This window comes from Aythya ferina (assembly GCF_964211825.1).
Source record: "Aythya ferina genome assembly, chromosome: 28".
Classification (NCBI taxonomy): domain Eukaryota; kingdom Metazoa; phylum Chordata; class Aves; order Anseriformes; family Anatidae; genus Aythya; species Aythya ferina.
In genome coordinates, this window is record NC_140325.1 from 1,910,684 (window position 1) to 1,924,526 (window position 13,843).

General features: G+C 64.1%; 1 protein-coding gene across 2 annotated transcripts; it reads left to right on the forward strand.

Annotated features, from left to right (window-relative positions):
* The first annotated feature begins 233 nt into the window (after positions 1-233).
* Positions 234-13,843, forward strand: SP1 (Sp1 transcription factor). Of its 2 annotated transcripts, XM_084500001.1 has the most exons (7): positions 234-373; positions 2,011-2,105; positions 2,550-2,801; positions 2,895-4,083; positions 11,696-11,864; positions 12,623-12,822; positions 12,937-13,843. In XM_084500001.1, the coding sequence occupies exons 1-7, from the start codon at positions 367-369 to the stop codon at positions 13,272-13,274; spliced, it is 2,250 nt and encodes a 749-aa protein (XP_084356127.1). In that variant the 5' UTR covers positions 234-366; the 3' UTR covers positions 13,275-13,843. The 2 variants fall into 2 exon arrangements, with proteins under 2 accessions (XP_084356127.1, XP_084356126.1); XM_084500000.1 differs by having other exon boundaries at positions 235-373; positions 2,550-4,083.

Here is a 13,843-nt window from a genome sequence, read left to right on the forward strand (position 1 = left end):
GGGGCCTCCCCCCCTCCCTTCTCCCCATTGGCCCCCTCCCACCTCCCCCCCCCCCGGGGCGTGGCGGCGGGGGCGGCGCGCGCGCGGCCCCCCTCCCCCCTTCCCCCTCCTTCCCCCTCCTTCCCCCCCTCTCCCCCCTCCCCCTTTCCCCCGCCCTCCTCCCCGATTGGGCGGCGCCGCCGTCGCTCAACCACCCGCGGCGCCTCCCCATTGGCCGGGAGGGGCGGCGGGGGCGGGCGGCGGGGCCGGGGCCGCGGCGCGCGGCTCCCTCCCTCGGCAGCCCCTCGGCGGTCACCGGCGGGGTTAGGCCGCGGCCTGAGCGCGCCGGGCGCGCACCGCCCCCCCCCGCTCCCCCCCCCGGCCACCATGAGCGGTAAGGACGGGCCCCGGGAGGAAGAGGAGGGGGCGTGGGGGTGGCCGGGGGGGTGCCGCGAGGGGGGCTCGAGCTTCGCCTCCCTCCGCCCAGCCCCGCTCGGAGGGGCCAAGAGGCGGCCCCGCCCCGCGGCCGGGCCCTCCGTTGAGGCCGGGCCCCCGTTGAGGCCGGGCCTCGGCTCGCTCGGAGGCCTCGGGGAGGGCGGGGGGGGGGGGGGGACACGCACGGGGACACCCCCTTTTTCTGGGGAGGGACCCGGGGGAGGGCGGAGGGGCCTGGCTGGGGATGGGGAGGGGAGGGGAGGAGGAAGGGAGGGGGAAAAAGGGGGGGGAGAATGGGGGGGGGGGGAAAAAGGGGGTTTGGGGGGGCAGAGGGGGGATGGGGAGGGGGGAAAAGGGGGGTTGGGGGGGTAAAAGGGGGGTTGGGGGGGTAATGGGGGTTATAGGGGGGTAAAAGGGGGTTGGGGGGGTAATAGGGGGTTAAGGGGGGTAATAGGGCCGGGGGGGGTAATGGGGGTTTGGGGGGGTAAAAGGGGGTCGGGGGGGGCAATGGGGGTATTGGGGGGGGCAGGAATGGGGGTCCCGGGTTTTCGGGGGGACAACGGGGAGGGGGTAACAAGGGTTAGGGGGCTCAGAGGGGGTCGGGGGGGGCAGAAGGGGTCCGGGGGGGGTAATGGAGGCAGCGGGGGGGGTGCAGCGATAGGAGAGCCGGGGTTGGGGGGAGGCAGTGGGGAGGGGGCAATAGGGGCTGGGAGAAGGGGGGGGCAACGGGGAGGAGGCAGCGGGGTCCGGGGGGGGCAGAAGGGGTCGGGGGGGGGCAGTGGGGGCAGCGAAGGGGGGGGTAGAAAGGAGGATCCCGGGGTCCGGGGGGGTAACAGGGAGGGGGCGCTGGGAAATAGGGGGGGCACCGGGGTTTGGGGGGGTGGGCAGGGGGGTTCCGGGGGGGCAGGGGGGTTTCTGGGGGGGGGAGTAGTGGTGCAATGGGGTTTTGATGCGGGGGGGGGGGGGGGTCGAGGAAGGGGGCGCTGGGGTTTGGGGGCCACAGACAGCGGGGGGGGGGTGATTGCGTGGGGGGGGTCGAGATCGTGCGTGGGGAGGGGGATTTTTAACGGGGGGGGGGCGAAATCTGGTCGGGAAGGGGCGAGGCACGGGGGGGGCGTTGTGTAGGAGGGCGCAGGCAGCGAGGGTTTTGTTGCGGGGGGGGGATCACGAAGCCTTACGGCGTGGGGGGGGGGTGCGGGGGGGGGATCCTGGCCGGGGGAGGCTCCCGGAGGATCCCCGGGGGTTGGAGCTGCCCGGGGGAATCCCGGGGGTGGATCCCGGGGGTGGATCCCGGGGGGGGGGCTGGAGGGGGGCGGGCTCCCGGTCAACGGGGAAGGGAAAGGGGAGGCCCGGGGTGGCCGGGGGGGGGGCAGGGAGTGCCCCGAGCCGGGGGGGGGGAGGAGCCGGAGCCTGGAGCTGGGCTGGGGCCACCGCCTCTTCCTCCTCCTCCTCCTCCTCCTCCTCCTGTTGGCAGCACCCACGTCCCCTCCCCTTCCCCTACACCCCCCCAATTTTTTTTTTTTCCCGTGCCCCCCCCCCAAATCCCCGCTGCCCAGCCATGTTTCTGACTCCCCTTTTCGCCCCCCCCCCGCGCAGACCAGGAGAGCCCCGATGAGATGGCAGCGGTGAAGCCCGAGAAGGGCGAAGGCGACGGCAGCAGCGACGGCAGCACGGCCGGCGCCGAGGGCCAGGTGAGCTCCAGACCCCCAAAACCCCCCCCAAATCCCCCAAAACACCCCCCAAATCCCTCCCCCAGTGCTCCCAGTGCACTCCACAGCCCCGCCAGCGGGGAGGTTCCCCGGGGGGGGGGCGGAGGAGCCGTCTCCTGGCTCCCCCCCTCCCGTCCCGCGGGGTTTTGCTGTGTGGGTTCAGGCTGTCCCTGCCTGACAGCCCGCTGCTGCCTGGCAGTTGTATTTTTCCGCCTGTGGGTGGGTTTTCTCAGGAAGGAGTGTTTATCTTTTCCAAGCACGCTCCTCCCTCCCTTCTCTTTTTTTTTTTTTTCCCTTTTATTTATTTATTTTTTTTATTTTTTTAAAATTTTCGATCTGCCCACGGCACCGCCTCCTTCCCCCTTAACTCCTCCTCCTCTCTCCTCCTCTCTCCTCCTCTCTCCTCTCTCCTCCTCTCCCTCCCAGGAGTCGCAGCCCTCCCCGCTGGCCCTGCTGGCCGCCACCTGCAGCAGGATCGAGTCCCCCAACGAGAACTCCAACAGCTCCCAGGGCCAGCAGGGGGGGAGCAGCGAGCTGGACCTGACGGCCGCCGCCGCCCAGATCGCCCAGTCGGCCAACGGCTGGCAAATCATCTCAGCCGGCTCCAGCACCCCCACCTCCAAGGAACAAGGCAGCAACGGCAGCAACGGCGGCGGGGACGCCTCCAAAAGCCGGCCGGTGAGCGCGGGGCCCTACGTGGTGACGGCCGCCTCCAACCTGCAGAACCAGCAGGTGCTGACGGGGCTGCCGGGGGTCATCCCCAACATCCAGTACCAGGTCATCCCCCAGTTCCAGACCATCGACGGGCAGCAGCTGCAGTTCGCCACCACCCCGGCGCAGGTGAACGTGCAGCAAGATGCCTCCGGGCAGCTCCAAATCATCCCCGGCGCCAACCAGCAGATCATCACGAGCCGAGCGGGCGCGGGCAACCTGATCGCCATGCCCAACCTGCTGCAGCAAGCCGTCCCCATCCAGGGCGTGGGGTTGGCCAACAACACCCTCTCGGGGCAAACCCAATACGTGGCCAACGTCCCCGTGGCCCTCAACGGCAACATCACCCTGCTGCCCGTCAACAGCGTGGCCGCCAGCCTGGCTCCCACCTCGCAGACCGTCACCCTGAGCGGTTCGGGCTCTCCGGACAGCAGCTCGCAGCCGGCCACCTCGGGCGCCGCCAGCAGCTCGGCCAACGGCGCCACGTCCCACGCCAGCTCCGGCTCTTTTTTCACCACGGCCAACAGTTATTCGGCCACCACCACCACCAGCAACGTGGGCATCATGAATTTTTCCACCGGTTCCAACGTCCAGGCGCAGCAGCAGCAGCAGCAGCAGCAGCAACAACAGCAGCAGCCTCAGCGGGCCGGCAGCGTGCCCAGCTCGGACTCCCTGCAGAGCCCGGTTTCGGGGGTGGCGTTGCAGCCGGGGCAGCAGAAGGAAGGCGAGCAGAGCCAGCAGCAGCAACAGCAGCAGCAACAACAACAACAACAACAGATCCTGATCCAACCCCAGCTGGTCCAAGGGGGGCAAACGATCCAAACCCTGCAGACCGCCCCGCTCTCCGGCCAGCCCTTCGCCACCCAGGCCATCTCGCAGGACGCCCTGCAGAACCTGCAGCTCCAAGCCGTCCCCAACTCGGGGCCCATCATCATCCGCACCCCGACGGTGGGGCCCAACGGGCAGGTGAGCTGGCAAACCATCCAGCTCCAAAACCTGCAGGTGCAGAACCCCCAGGCGCAGACAATCACCTTGGCCCCCATGCAGGGAGTTTCTCTGGGCCAGACGGGCAGCACCAGCACCACCCTCACCCCCATCGCCTCCCTCCCCAGCGGCACCGTCACGGTCAACGCCGCCCAGCTCTCCTCCGTGCCCGGCCTCCAGACTATTAACCTCAGTGCCTTGGGAGCCTCCGGGATCCAGGTTCACCAGCTGCCAGGGTTGCCCCTGGCCATCGCCAACGCCGCCGGTAAGTGCCGCCGGGGGGGGGGGGGGAAAAACGGGAGGAGAAACCACGCGGGGTCACCGGGGCTGGAGCTGGGCAAGTGGCTCAGGGCTCGTGGTGGCCCCTAGGAGGGGAGCGGCGAGGCTGTGCTGGTGGTTTGGTGCTGGAAGTGATGGTTTGGGGTGGAATTAGGGTTTTTTTTGGGGGTTGAGCAGGTGCAAAGAGAGCCCGGGAGGTGGCTGCGAGTGGGGAAGGAGAGGAAAGGGGAGGAACTTTTTGAGGGGAGGAGCGGCGGGGGCTGGTGCAAAGCCCCAACACCCCCCTGGGGGTGTGGAAAACACCCCGGGGAGGGCAGGGGCCGTGGGGCTGGGCTGCAGGGAGACCCCAGCCCTGTAGGACACGGGGAGAGGCAGCGAGTTCAGCCCCTGCCGCCCTCCCCCAAGAAAAAAAAAACACAGCCAGACCCTGGGGAGTTCCCTCGAGCTGCAGCTTTATATTTAGCCCCCAGCTGGGTGCCGGGGCAGGACGGCGCCTTCCCCTGCTCCCCCCACTCCCCCCAGGGCTCTCCCCCCACCCCAGCCCCCGCAGCTGCCACCTGGGAGCACCAAAACGGGGCCGAAACCACTCCTGAAACGGCTCCGCTCGCTCCTCCGCCGGGCAGGTTTCATTTTTAAGCTCCTTTTCCTGCTTTTTGTTGTTTTTTTTTCCCCCCTCCCCACCCCGTTCTGGCTGCTCCCGGCCAAGAGCACCAGAGCCCGGCTCTCTGCGGCGTTATTCCATGAGCTGGGGGCGAGCCCCACGTCCCCGAGCCTCACCACAGCACCTCGAGCTCTGTCCCTTTTTGGGGGGGGGCTCGTTTTTTCGCCCCCCACCCACTTTTCCGGGGTCCCGAGGGCGCCGTGCGGGCTCCAGGCACCTCCTGCCTGCTGTGGTTGTGGCTGAGCCTGGCTCTGCCCTCGGGGGTGGAGCGGGGAGGATCTCTGCCGAGACCACCCACCCCAGCTCCCCGCCGCCTCCTCTTCCTCCTCCTCCTCCTCCTCTTCCTCTTTTTTTTTAATTTTTTTTCTCTCGTTTGGGGTTTTCCGTGCTCCCGGGGGGCTGCAGACCTTCTGGGTCCCTTTTGGTGCCCCCTTAAACTGATCCCTGGTGGCGTTTTAAGGGAGCAGCTTCCTTCAACCCCTCTCCTGGTGGTCAAATATCCCCAAATTTTCCGTGCTCGGCCTCGGATGGGGTTTTTAGGAGCAACCTTTGTCTTGTGGGGGCGAGGCAGCCCCCGGTGTTGTGCGTGGACCGCGGTGCTGGTAATTAACCTGGTGCCGGTAATTAGCCCGTGGCGTCCTGCTCGAGCCGCCGCCTCCTCCTCCTCGGCGCTCGCCGGGCTGTGAACTGGGAGGTGCTGGGAGTTAACTGGGAGCTTGGCGGCCCTACTGGGACGGCATCCGGCCCGACAGGCCCCGCAGCCGGCTCGGCACGCCGGGGAGGGCACGGCCCCGCTGGCCTCGTCCCAAAATCCCGCGTGGTGCCACCGTGGTGCCGCCGTTCCCCGAGCCCAGCGGGTACGAGGACGGCATTGGGATGAAAAAAAGGAGGTTTGGGGTGGAAAAAGGAGGTTTTGGGTGCTGGGGGAGCGCCGGGTGCTGCGATACTCAGGTGCCTGCCCTCTGTAGGGTCGCCGATTGTCACCCCGGTGCCGGGAAGGGGACGCTGTGTGTCCTGCGTGGCTCTGTGGGGTGGGGGAGCCTCGGAGAAGGTTTCTCTTCCCCTTTCGAGCTGGTTGTAGGGGAGGAGGAGCAGAGGGAGTTCTCGGTGTCCTCAAGCCAGGTGGCTCGACCCCAAATCCCGCTCCCTGCCCTTCTCCAGCCCCCGGCATTGCCCCTACAGCTCCGGGGCCCTCCCTGGCCCCGCCGTGCGCTGGGCAAGCAGCCCTCATCCGAGGCCCTGGCCTCGTGTCCAGCAGCCGAGCCCTCAGGGGGGGGCTTCTCCAGCCCGGGGAGGGTCCCTCGGCCACGTGGCTCCTTTGGGGTCATGGAGAGCAAGGTTTTGGGGTCACTCTGTGCTGGCAATGCTGCTGTGGCACCACACTCATCCCGCTGCCAACCCTGGTCTGGTGGGTGAAGACCCAAGCAGGCGGCTGTCCCCACACCTCACACGGATCCTGCGTGTCCCCGGGACACTGGGGGACAGCCCAGGACACTGAGGGACATCCTGGGACCCCAAGGGACCGGCCCCACTGCGGTGAGCTCCCCACCAAGCCCCAAATCTCGCCCGCCCCGGGGCCTTTTGGCAGGAGCAGCCCCGTTCCCAGGCTCTGGCCGGCGCTCGGGTGGGGGCTCGTGGCTGAATCCCGGCATCAAACCCCACGAGGACACCTCTGGGAAGAGGAAAAAACCCCACAAGGACACCTTTAGGAAAGGAAACAGCCCGGATGGAGGATGTAACCCCACAAAACCCAGCTGCCAAACGCAGCCCCGCTCCCAGGCCGTGCCTCCGTGCTCCCGGGGCCGTTGGCAGGCAGCGGGGCTGCCACAGAGACCCCATTGTCCCCCGATTGTCCCCCGATTGTCCCCGTTTGCAGCTTGGTGGCAGGGCCTGGATGAGCTGAGCCATCCCCAGGGCATGGGGGAGAATCAGAACCCGTCCTGAGCCAGCAAGCCCGGGCAGGATTTCTCCTCGGGGCGCTGGGATTGTTGGTTTTTTTTTCGCTCCCCCCCCCCCCCCGGTGACGTCAACGTCAGAAAATAATTGAGTTGGGAAATTTCCTCCTCCAAACCCGAGCCGGGCTGGACCCGAAGCTCCCTCCTGGCTTCCTGGGCTCTGTCCTCGCCCCCATAACGAGCGGTGCTGGGGGGGGGGCACACGGGACCTGTCGGGGGGGTCCTGAGCCCTGTCGCGATATCCCACGGGGCTGCGACCCTTCCGGGGGGCTCCTTCCCCCTGCAAAGCCGCTGTCGGCACAGCGAGGGGCTCGGGGGTGGCTCTGTGGGGCGGCCCTGCTCTTCCTCTTCCTCCTCCTCCTCTCTGCGGTGGGACTGGGAGCGTACTGGGGCGGTGCTGGTTGGACTGGTTGGGTGCTGCGCACCAGCGGCACCGGGCGCCCTGCCAGGGAGCTTCCCCGCCCAGCTTGGGGCTGGCTCACGGCACTGCCCTCGTCCTCCCCTTCCTCTTACCCTCATCCTCCCCTTCCTCTTATCCTCGTCCTCCTCTTCCTCTTACCCTCATCCTCCCCTTCCTTTTATCCCCGTCCTCCCCTTTTTCGCCCTCTCCTCCCCTTTTCCCCTCGCAGCCTCTCCGAGGAGCCCAAATTTCATCTCCCCGTGCCAGGAGGGTCTCGGGGAGCTGCTGTCACTTCGTCCCGGCTGCTTTACAGACCCCCAGCTCCCCGGTCTGGCGTTCGGGGCCTCTCCTTGTCCCCTGGCACGGGCACAAATCCCCCGTTGTGGCTCGGAGGCTGGGGCGAGAGGAGGAACCCGGAGGCTCAGGAGCGGGGATTTCCCCTCTCTGCAGCCTCTTTGGGTGTGCCCCGTTCCCCCTCACGCATCGTTGAGGACGTTTTTCCTTCCCTTTACCCAACCCGCTCCGTTTTGGTGCCGTTTGGTGCCGGATTTGCTGTGCCACGGGGCGAGGCGCTCCGGCAGGGCCACCCCTTGGGCACCGGGGTCCCGGCTTTGACAGGATCAGCAGCAAAACCCCAATTTTTTGGCAGCTCCAGGGGGAAATTCAGAGCTCAGAGGGGCTGCGTGGTTGGGTTTGCAGCGTGACAAAGGTGCTTGGTGGCTGCTGGGGGACAGGAGGTGACAGCGGGCTGAGCCAGCTCCGTGCCCGGGGTGTTCCTACAAGGAAGCGTCACCGTGACGCACAGAAACTGCCTCCAATTAAAGGCGGTGCAAAAATCACCTCCTGGCTTCACAGGTCGCTAAACCCAGAGCCAGGCACGGCCACTCGGGGTGCTGCAGCCCAACCCGGGACCTCCCGGTGTCCCCAAATTTGTCCCCAAATTATGCAGCCAGAGCTGGGCGAGTTTCCACCAGCGGCTCCCGCTGCAGCCCAGCTCCTTTCCCAAATCAGCCGGGAGATCAAAGGAGATAAAAACTCAAAGGAGATAAAAAACCGAGGGGCCTGCCTCTGAAAACACGCTCTGCTCCCTCTCGTCGTCTTCCCTCCGTCTGCAGGATGGTGCTGGGGTGTTTTGGGGAGGTCAGGCTCTGCCCGAAAAACCTCCGAAGGAGAGGAGGAGGAACCGGGGAGGGCTGCGAGCCCCGGCCTTCAGCCTAAAGCTGCCTCTGGAAACTTCACATTGCGCCTGGGAGATGGTTTCTGGGCTGTGGGGGGGATTTATCCCCCCAAAAAGCTGGTTTCTGGGGAGTGGGGGGGATTTTTTCCCACCCCATAAGTTGTATTTTGGTGCCTGGTGGTGATTTAGCCCCCCCTGGAAGCTGGTTTCTGGTGTGTCGTGGTGATTTACCCCCCTCAGAAGCTGTTTTTTGGTGTCTGGTGGCAATTTAGCCCTTTCTGGAAGCTGTTTTTTTGTGTGTTGCGGCGATTTATTCCCCCCAGAAGCTGGTTTCTGCTGCGTGGTGCCGATTTACCCCTCCTGGGACCTGGTTTCTGGTGCCTGGTGGTGATTTATTCCCCCCCAGAAGCTGGTTTCTGGTGCATGGTGGCGATTTTACCCCCCCAGAAGCTGGTTTCTGCTGTGTCGTGGTGATTTTCCCCTGCTGGGACCTGGTTCCTGGTGCCTGGTGGTGATTTATCCCTTTGTGGAAGCTGGCTTCTTGTATGTCATGGTGATTTACCCCCCCCAGGAGCTGGTTTCTGGTGTGTCGTGGTGATTTTTGACCCCCTGGGACCTGGTTCCTGGTGCCTGGGGGTGCTTTATCCCCCCAAAAAAGCTGATTCCTGGTACATGGGGGTGATTTCCCCCTCCCTTTCCTCTCGGCAGGGCTGCAGCTGCCAACTCTGCAGCATTTACACAAGAACCCATTTTCCCCCAGCTCCTCCCTGCGCCTGTCCCCCTCCCGGGGTCACTCGGGGTGGCTCCGAATCCTCCCTCCCCGTGCCCGCGGGGGCTTTTCTCCCCTCCTTCCCCTTTGCTGAATAAAACCCACTCAACCCCAGCGGATTTTTCCCTCCGACGAGCGGCCAGAAGACAAGAAGCACCTTGTCTCGGGGACGTGGCAAGCAAAAAAAAAAACCACAGCAGGACTGGACACAGGAGCAGAACGGGGGCAGCCCCCTCGCAGGCAAGTCCCTCCTGGCCCCGTGCTCCCCAGGATTTGGGGTTTTCACCCTCACCCCCCCCCCACCTCCTGCTCCTCAATTTTCTCAGAGCTTCATTGACCCGAGCGTGGACCGGGGCCTTGGCAGGCCCTGGAAAAGCTTAGAAATCATCTCTATTAGTGGAGATAATCAACGTAAATTATCCGGCTGGCCAAGTTTTCTCCTGAAGCTGCAATATTCCGGAGGCTTCGGCGCGTCCCGATCCGTGAAGGATGGAGCGCGTGCGTCCGGGATCCGTCTCCTCCTGCCTTAATTTATTTCTGCCTTAATTAGATGCCAGCCATAGATTACCAGAAGGAAGGCTCGGGCTTTTTTCCCCTCCGTGTGACGCGCCGGCAGACGATAAAACGCTGCGTGGGCTTCAGCCTGGTGGAAGCTGGAAGCGGATCCGAGGTTCCCGTGCTGGATTCTCCCCCCTCTGTGGGGTTTGTCTTTTTTTGGGGTGCCGTGTGTCTCCCCTTCCTTTCGGCAGCAGCTCTCCCAGGAGGGTTTGTGTGCGATGGGAAATCTCCGATCTGGTGGCTACAACAGGATCTGGAGGCTTGGAAAGGTTGAAAAGAAAACCAAACCCCAGCTCTGGGCAGAGCTCTTCTCCCACCCCGGACAAGCGCAGGTGCTGGCGGTGAGCATCGAAGCCGCTCGGCTGCTCTCAGCTCTGTTTTTTTGGGTGGTTTTTCTTCTTTTTGGAGCCTCCCCGGGGCACCACTGACACCTGCTGGTAAGGGAGCTCAACCCCGAACCTCGCCGGGCTGTGAAATTCCCTCGGGGTGCAGGAAGGGCCCCGGTGTGCCACCTCCTGCCTGGGCACGCTGCCTGGAAAAATAAAAAACAACAAAAAAACAGGATTTTGGAGCAGATTTCACAGCTGAAGGCACTGCAGAGAGGAGCTGGAGCCGGTCCTTGCCCCTGCCCCTTGTGGGGTGAATTGGGGCGCTGCCACGTCCCCGATGTCCCCAGCAGCCTCTCGGTGACAAACCCGTCCCCGCACGGCTCTGTGCAGCCCCAGCGGGGTTTTTTTGGGGGGAAATACCAGCCCTGATGGCATCGGGAGAGGATTTGGGGGCAGAGGAGCAGAGCACGGCGCCGTCTGCTCCGGGGAACGAGGCCGCACGTGTCCCCGCACGTGTCCTAGCTCGGCCCCGCCACCACCGATCTCCACCCCGGATGCTGCACGCAGGAAATTTGGGAGGAAAGAGGCGAATTTGGAACAAACCGAGGATGCTCCGGCTCGGCTGGCGGCGTCTTCTCGGCCCTAAATCTGCCGCCAGCCCGCTTGGCATACGTTAATTGCTGCTGAAAAGAGATTACTCAGCCCGCCGGCCCCGCGCCCGCGTGAAAACAATCAAGCAGCGGAGCTTGAAGGGAAATAAAAACCCTGGCGAAGCGCGCGTGGGGCTGGGGGGGGGAGCGATTAAGACGCCAGCAGAAGCCATAAAACGGCAATGAAAACTGATGGGCTTCAAAACTTCCCCCCCCCTTTCGCCCCCCATCCCCAGCACGGGTGGTTTATGGTTGTTGGCAGCACGGCCCCGCAGCTCCGAGGGGTTTTTTTCTAATTGGGAATTGCTCCCCGAGAGGATTTTTCAGCTTTTAGGATTTTTCAGCTTTTTCTGCCTCTGTCTCCTGGTTGTAATCCCAGCAATTAACGGGGCGCGTGCCGGCCCCGTCTGAGCTGCTGGGGGCTGCTGAGGGCCGATTTATTCATCGCTGCATTTTTGGGGGGGATTTCGGGGGGTCTCGCTTCTTCTCCGGGTGTTTGCTCCCCTCGCTTGTTGCTTTCCTCGGGTTTAACGCAAGGAGGTGTCGGGGAAGGGCGAGCCGGCTCGCCCAGCCCACAAATCGAGGGGAAAAGAGGCGATTTAGGGGAAAAACAAAAAGAGAAGGCACATCCCGGAGCTGTCTGTGGGGAGAGGAGCGGGTGAGCGGCCCCGGATGGGGAAGGTGAGAACGGGAGGTGGTGAAATTTGGGTGCAGGAGGCGGCGATGCCCTTGGTGTTGCTCAGCCCCTCGCTTTATCGCTGCCCAGCTGGTTGGCACTGCTGGGTTTACATTTTTTGTGTGTTTTTTTTTGTTTTTTTCTGAGCTCAGGGAAGCGAAATAGCTGAAATAGTTGGCAGGTGGCGGCCGTGGCCGTGCTGGGAACCCGGCTCCTGCCTCGGGCGGGCACGGGGAAGGGCGCAGGGGGGGCGCTGGGATTCCCAGAGCTCAAATCCCACGGGAATTTACAACCTCCCCCCTGCTCCTTCAAGCCGCCGAGGCGAAGGGGATGAAGCTCCGGGCTCCGTGGCTGCTGCGGGGAGGGTTTCAAGGTGTTGGGGACGTGCCCGGAGCCCTCCGTAAGCTCTCTGCTTCCCCGCAGGTGACCACAGCGCCCAGCTGGGCCTCCACGGAGCCAGCGGGGACGGGCTGGGCGACGACAGCGCGGCGGTGGAGGAAGGAGAAACCAGCCCCGACCCCCAGCCCCAGCAGGGCCGCAAGGTGCGGAGGGAAGCCTGCACCTGCCCCTACTGCAAGGACAGCGAGGGAAGGTAAGGGGACGGCCAGGAATGGGGGGGGGCACGCCTTTAGGGCTTTAGGGACGGGTCTCGGGGGTGCGGGATGAATCCTGGTCACCCAGGGGTACGTGGCACGGCTGCTCCCCTTCGTTGGGGATGGGTTTTTGCAGGATCACAGAGTTGTAGGGGTTGGAAGGGACCTCGAGAGCTCATCGGGACCAACCCCCCTGCCAAAGCAGCTCCCTACAGCAGGCTGCCCACGTAGGCCTCCAGACGGGCCTTGAATATCTCCAGAGAAGGAGACCCCACAGCCTCCCTGGGCAGCCTGTCCCAGCGCTCCGGCACCCTCTCTGTGAAGAATTTCTTTCGCCTGTTGGTGCGGAACTGCCTGGGCTCCATTTTGTGGCCGTTGCCTCTTGTCCTGTCCCCACAGGCCTCTGAGAAGAGGTTGGCCAAATCCCTGTCTCCCACGCTTCACATATTTAAGCACATTGATGAGATCCCCCCTCAGTCTTCTCTTCCCAAGGCTGAACAGCCCCAGGTCTCTCAGCCTCTCCTCCTAGGGAAGATGCTCCAGGCCCCGTATCACCTTCGTGGCCTCCTCAGGACCCTTCCCAGGCCATTCCAGTCCTTTTTTTTTCCAGTGGTGATGGGAACAGGGGAGCACAAAGCCTGATGACCCTTTCCAGGCCATCCCAGTCCTTTTTTTCCAGCGGTGCTGGGAACGGGAGGGCGCAAACCCCGATATTCGTTCTCCTTTGGTACCGTTCTAACCCCTCGGCCTCTTCCAGGAGCTCCGGAGACCCGGGGAAAAAAAAGCAGCACATCTGCCACATCCCGGGCTGCGGCAAGGTGTACGGCAAGACCTCGCACCTGAGGGCTCACCTGCGGTGGCACACGGGCGAGCGCCCCTTCATCTGCACCTGGATCCTCTGCGGGAAGCGCTTCACCCGCTCCGACGAGCTGCAGCGGCACAAGCGCACGCACACGGGTAGGGCTGGGGGCCAAAACGGGGGGGCTACACCCCCCCCGTCCCCTCTCCGGGTGGGTTTTTGGGGGGGACAGAACCCTCCGACACCCCCTTTATGAGCTTTTTTTCTCACAGGGGAGAAGAAATTCGCCTGCCCGGAGTGCCCCAAGCGCTTCATGCGCAGCGACCACCTCTCCAAGCACATCAAGACCCACCAGAACAAGAAGGGCGGCGCGGCCAACAGCGTGGCCATCAACGTGGCCAACGTCGCCGCCGCCGCCGCCGTCCCCCTGGACGCTGGGGGGGCCGCCGAGGGCAACGGGGGGGCCACCCCCTCGGCCCTCATCGCCACCAACATGGTAGCCATGGAAGCCATCTGCCCCGAGGGCATCGCCCGCCTGGCCAGCAGCGGCATCAACGTCATGCAAGTGGCCGACCTCCAATCCATCAACATCAGCGGCAACGGCTTCTGAAACACCACCACCGACCCCCCCCCTCCGTGTCCCCCCCCCTCCACTTCCCAAAAAAAAAAAAAACAAACAAAAAAAAAACAACAAAAAAAAGCCACCGGTGGCACCGCAGGGGGACACGGAGGAGCCGGCGACGACGACGCGCTCAGCCACGGGGTGGGGGGCACCCAAAATGTGCCCCCCCCCCTTCCCTTCCTCCCCGGCATCGCAGCCCTCCGTGAGCTGGCCGAACCTCCGGGGCCCGGTGACCACGCGCGAAGGCCAGAGCTATATATATATATTTTTTAATTTCGGCTTGATCCTCTTATTATTATTATTTTTCCTCCCCCCCCCCCTCCCCTCCCCGCCCTCTCCCTCCTTTCCCCTCTCCTTCCCCTCCCCGAGGTTGTCCGTCTGCCCCCCCCCTCCCCGTAGCTAGCCTTCGATGCCATCATGCCTTTGGTTAAAAAACAACAAAAAAAAAAAAAGCATCCGATCGTTGGAATACGTTTTTAGCAAAAGAAAAGACACAAAAAAAAAAAAAAACACAAAAAAAAGCCAAAAAAAAAAAAAAAAAAAAAAGAGGGAGAAAA

What these genes read in the sequence shown, in the direction of transcription:
- SP1 (XM_084500000.1), top strand. An exon ending in GGCCATCGCCAACGCCGCCG is followed by an intron (nt 4,084 to 11,695) that starts GTAAGTGCCGCC and finishes GCTTCCCCGCAG; the next exon opens with GTGACCACAGCGCCCAGCTG. An exon ending in TGCAAGGACAGCGAGGGAAG is followed by an intron (nt 11,865 to 12,622) that starts GTAAGGGGACGG and finishes GGCCTCTTCCAG; the next exon opens with GAGCTCCGGAGACCCGGGGA.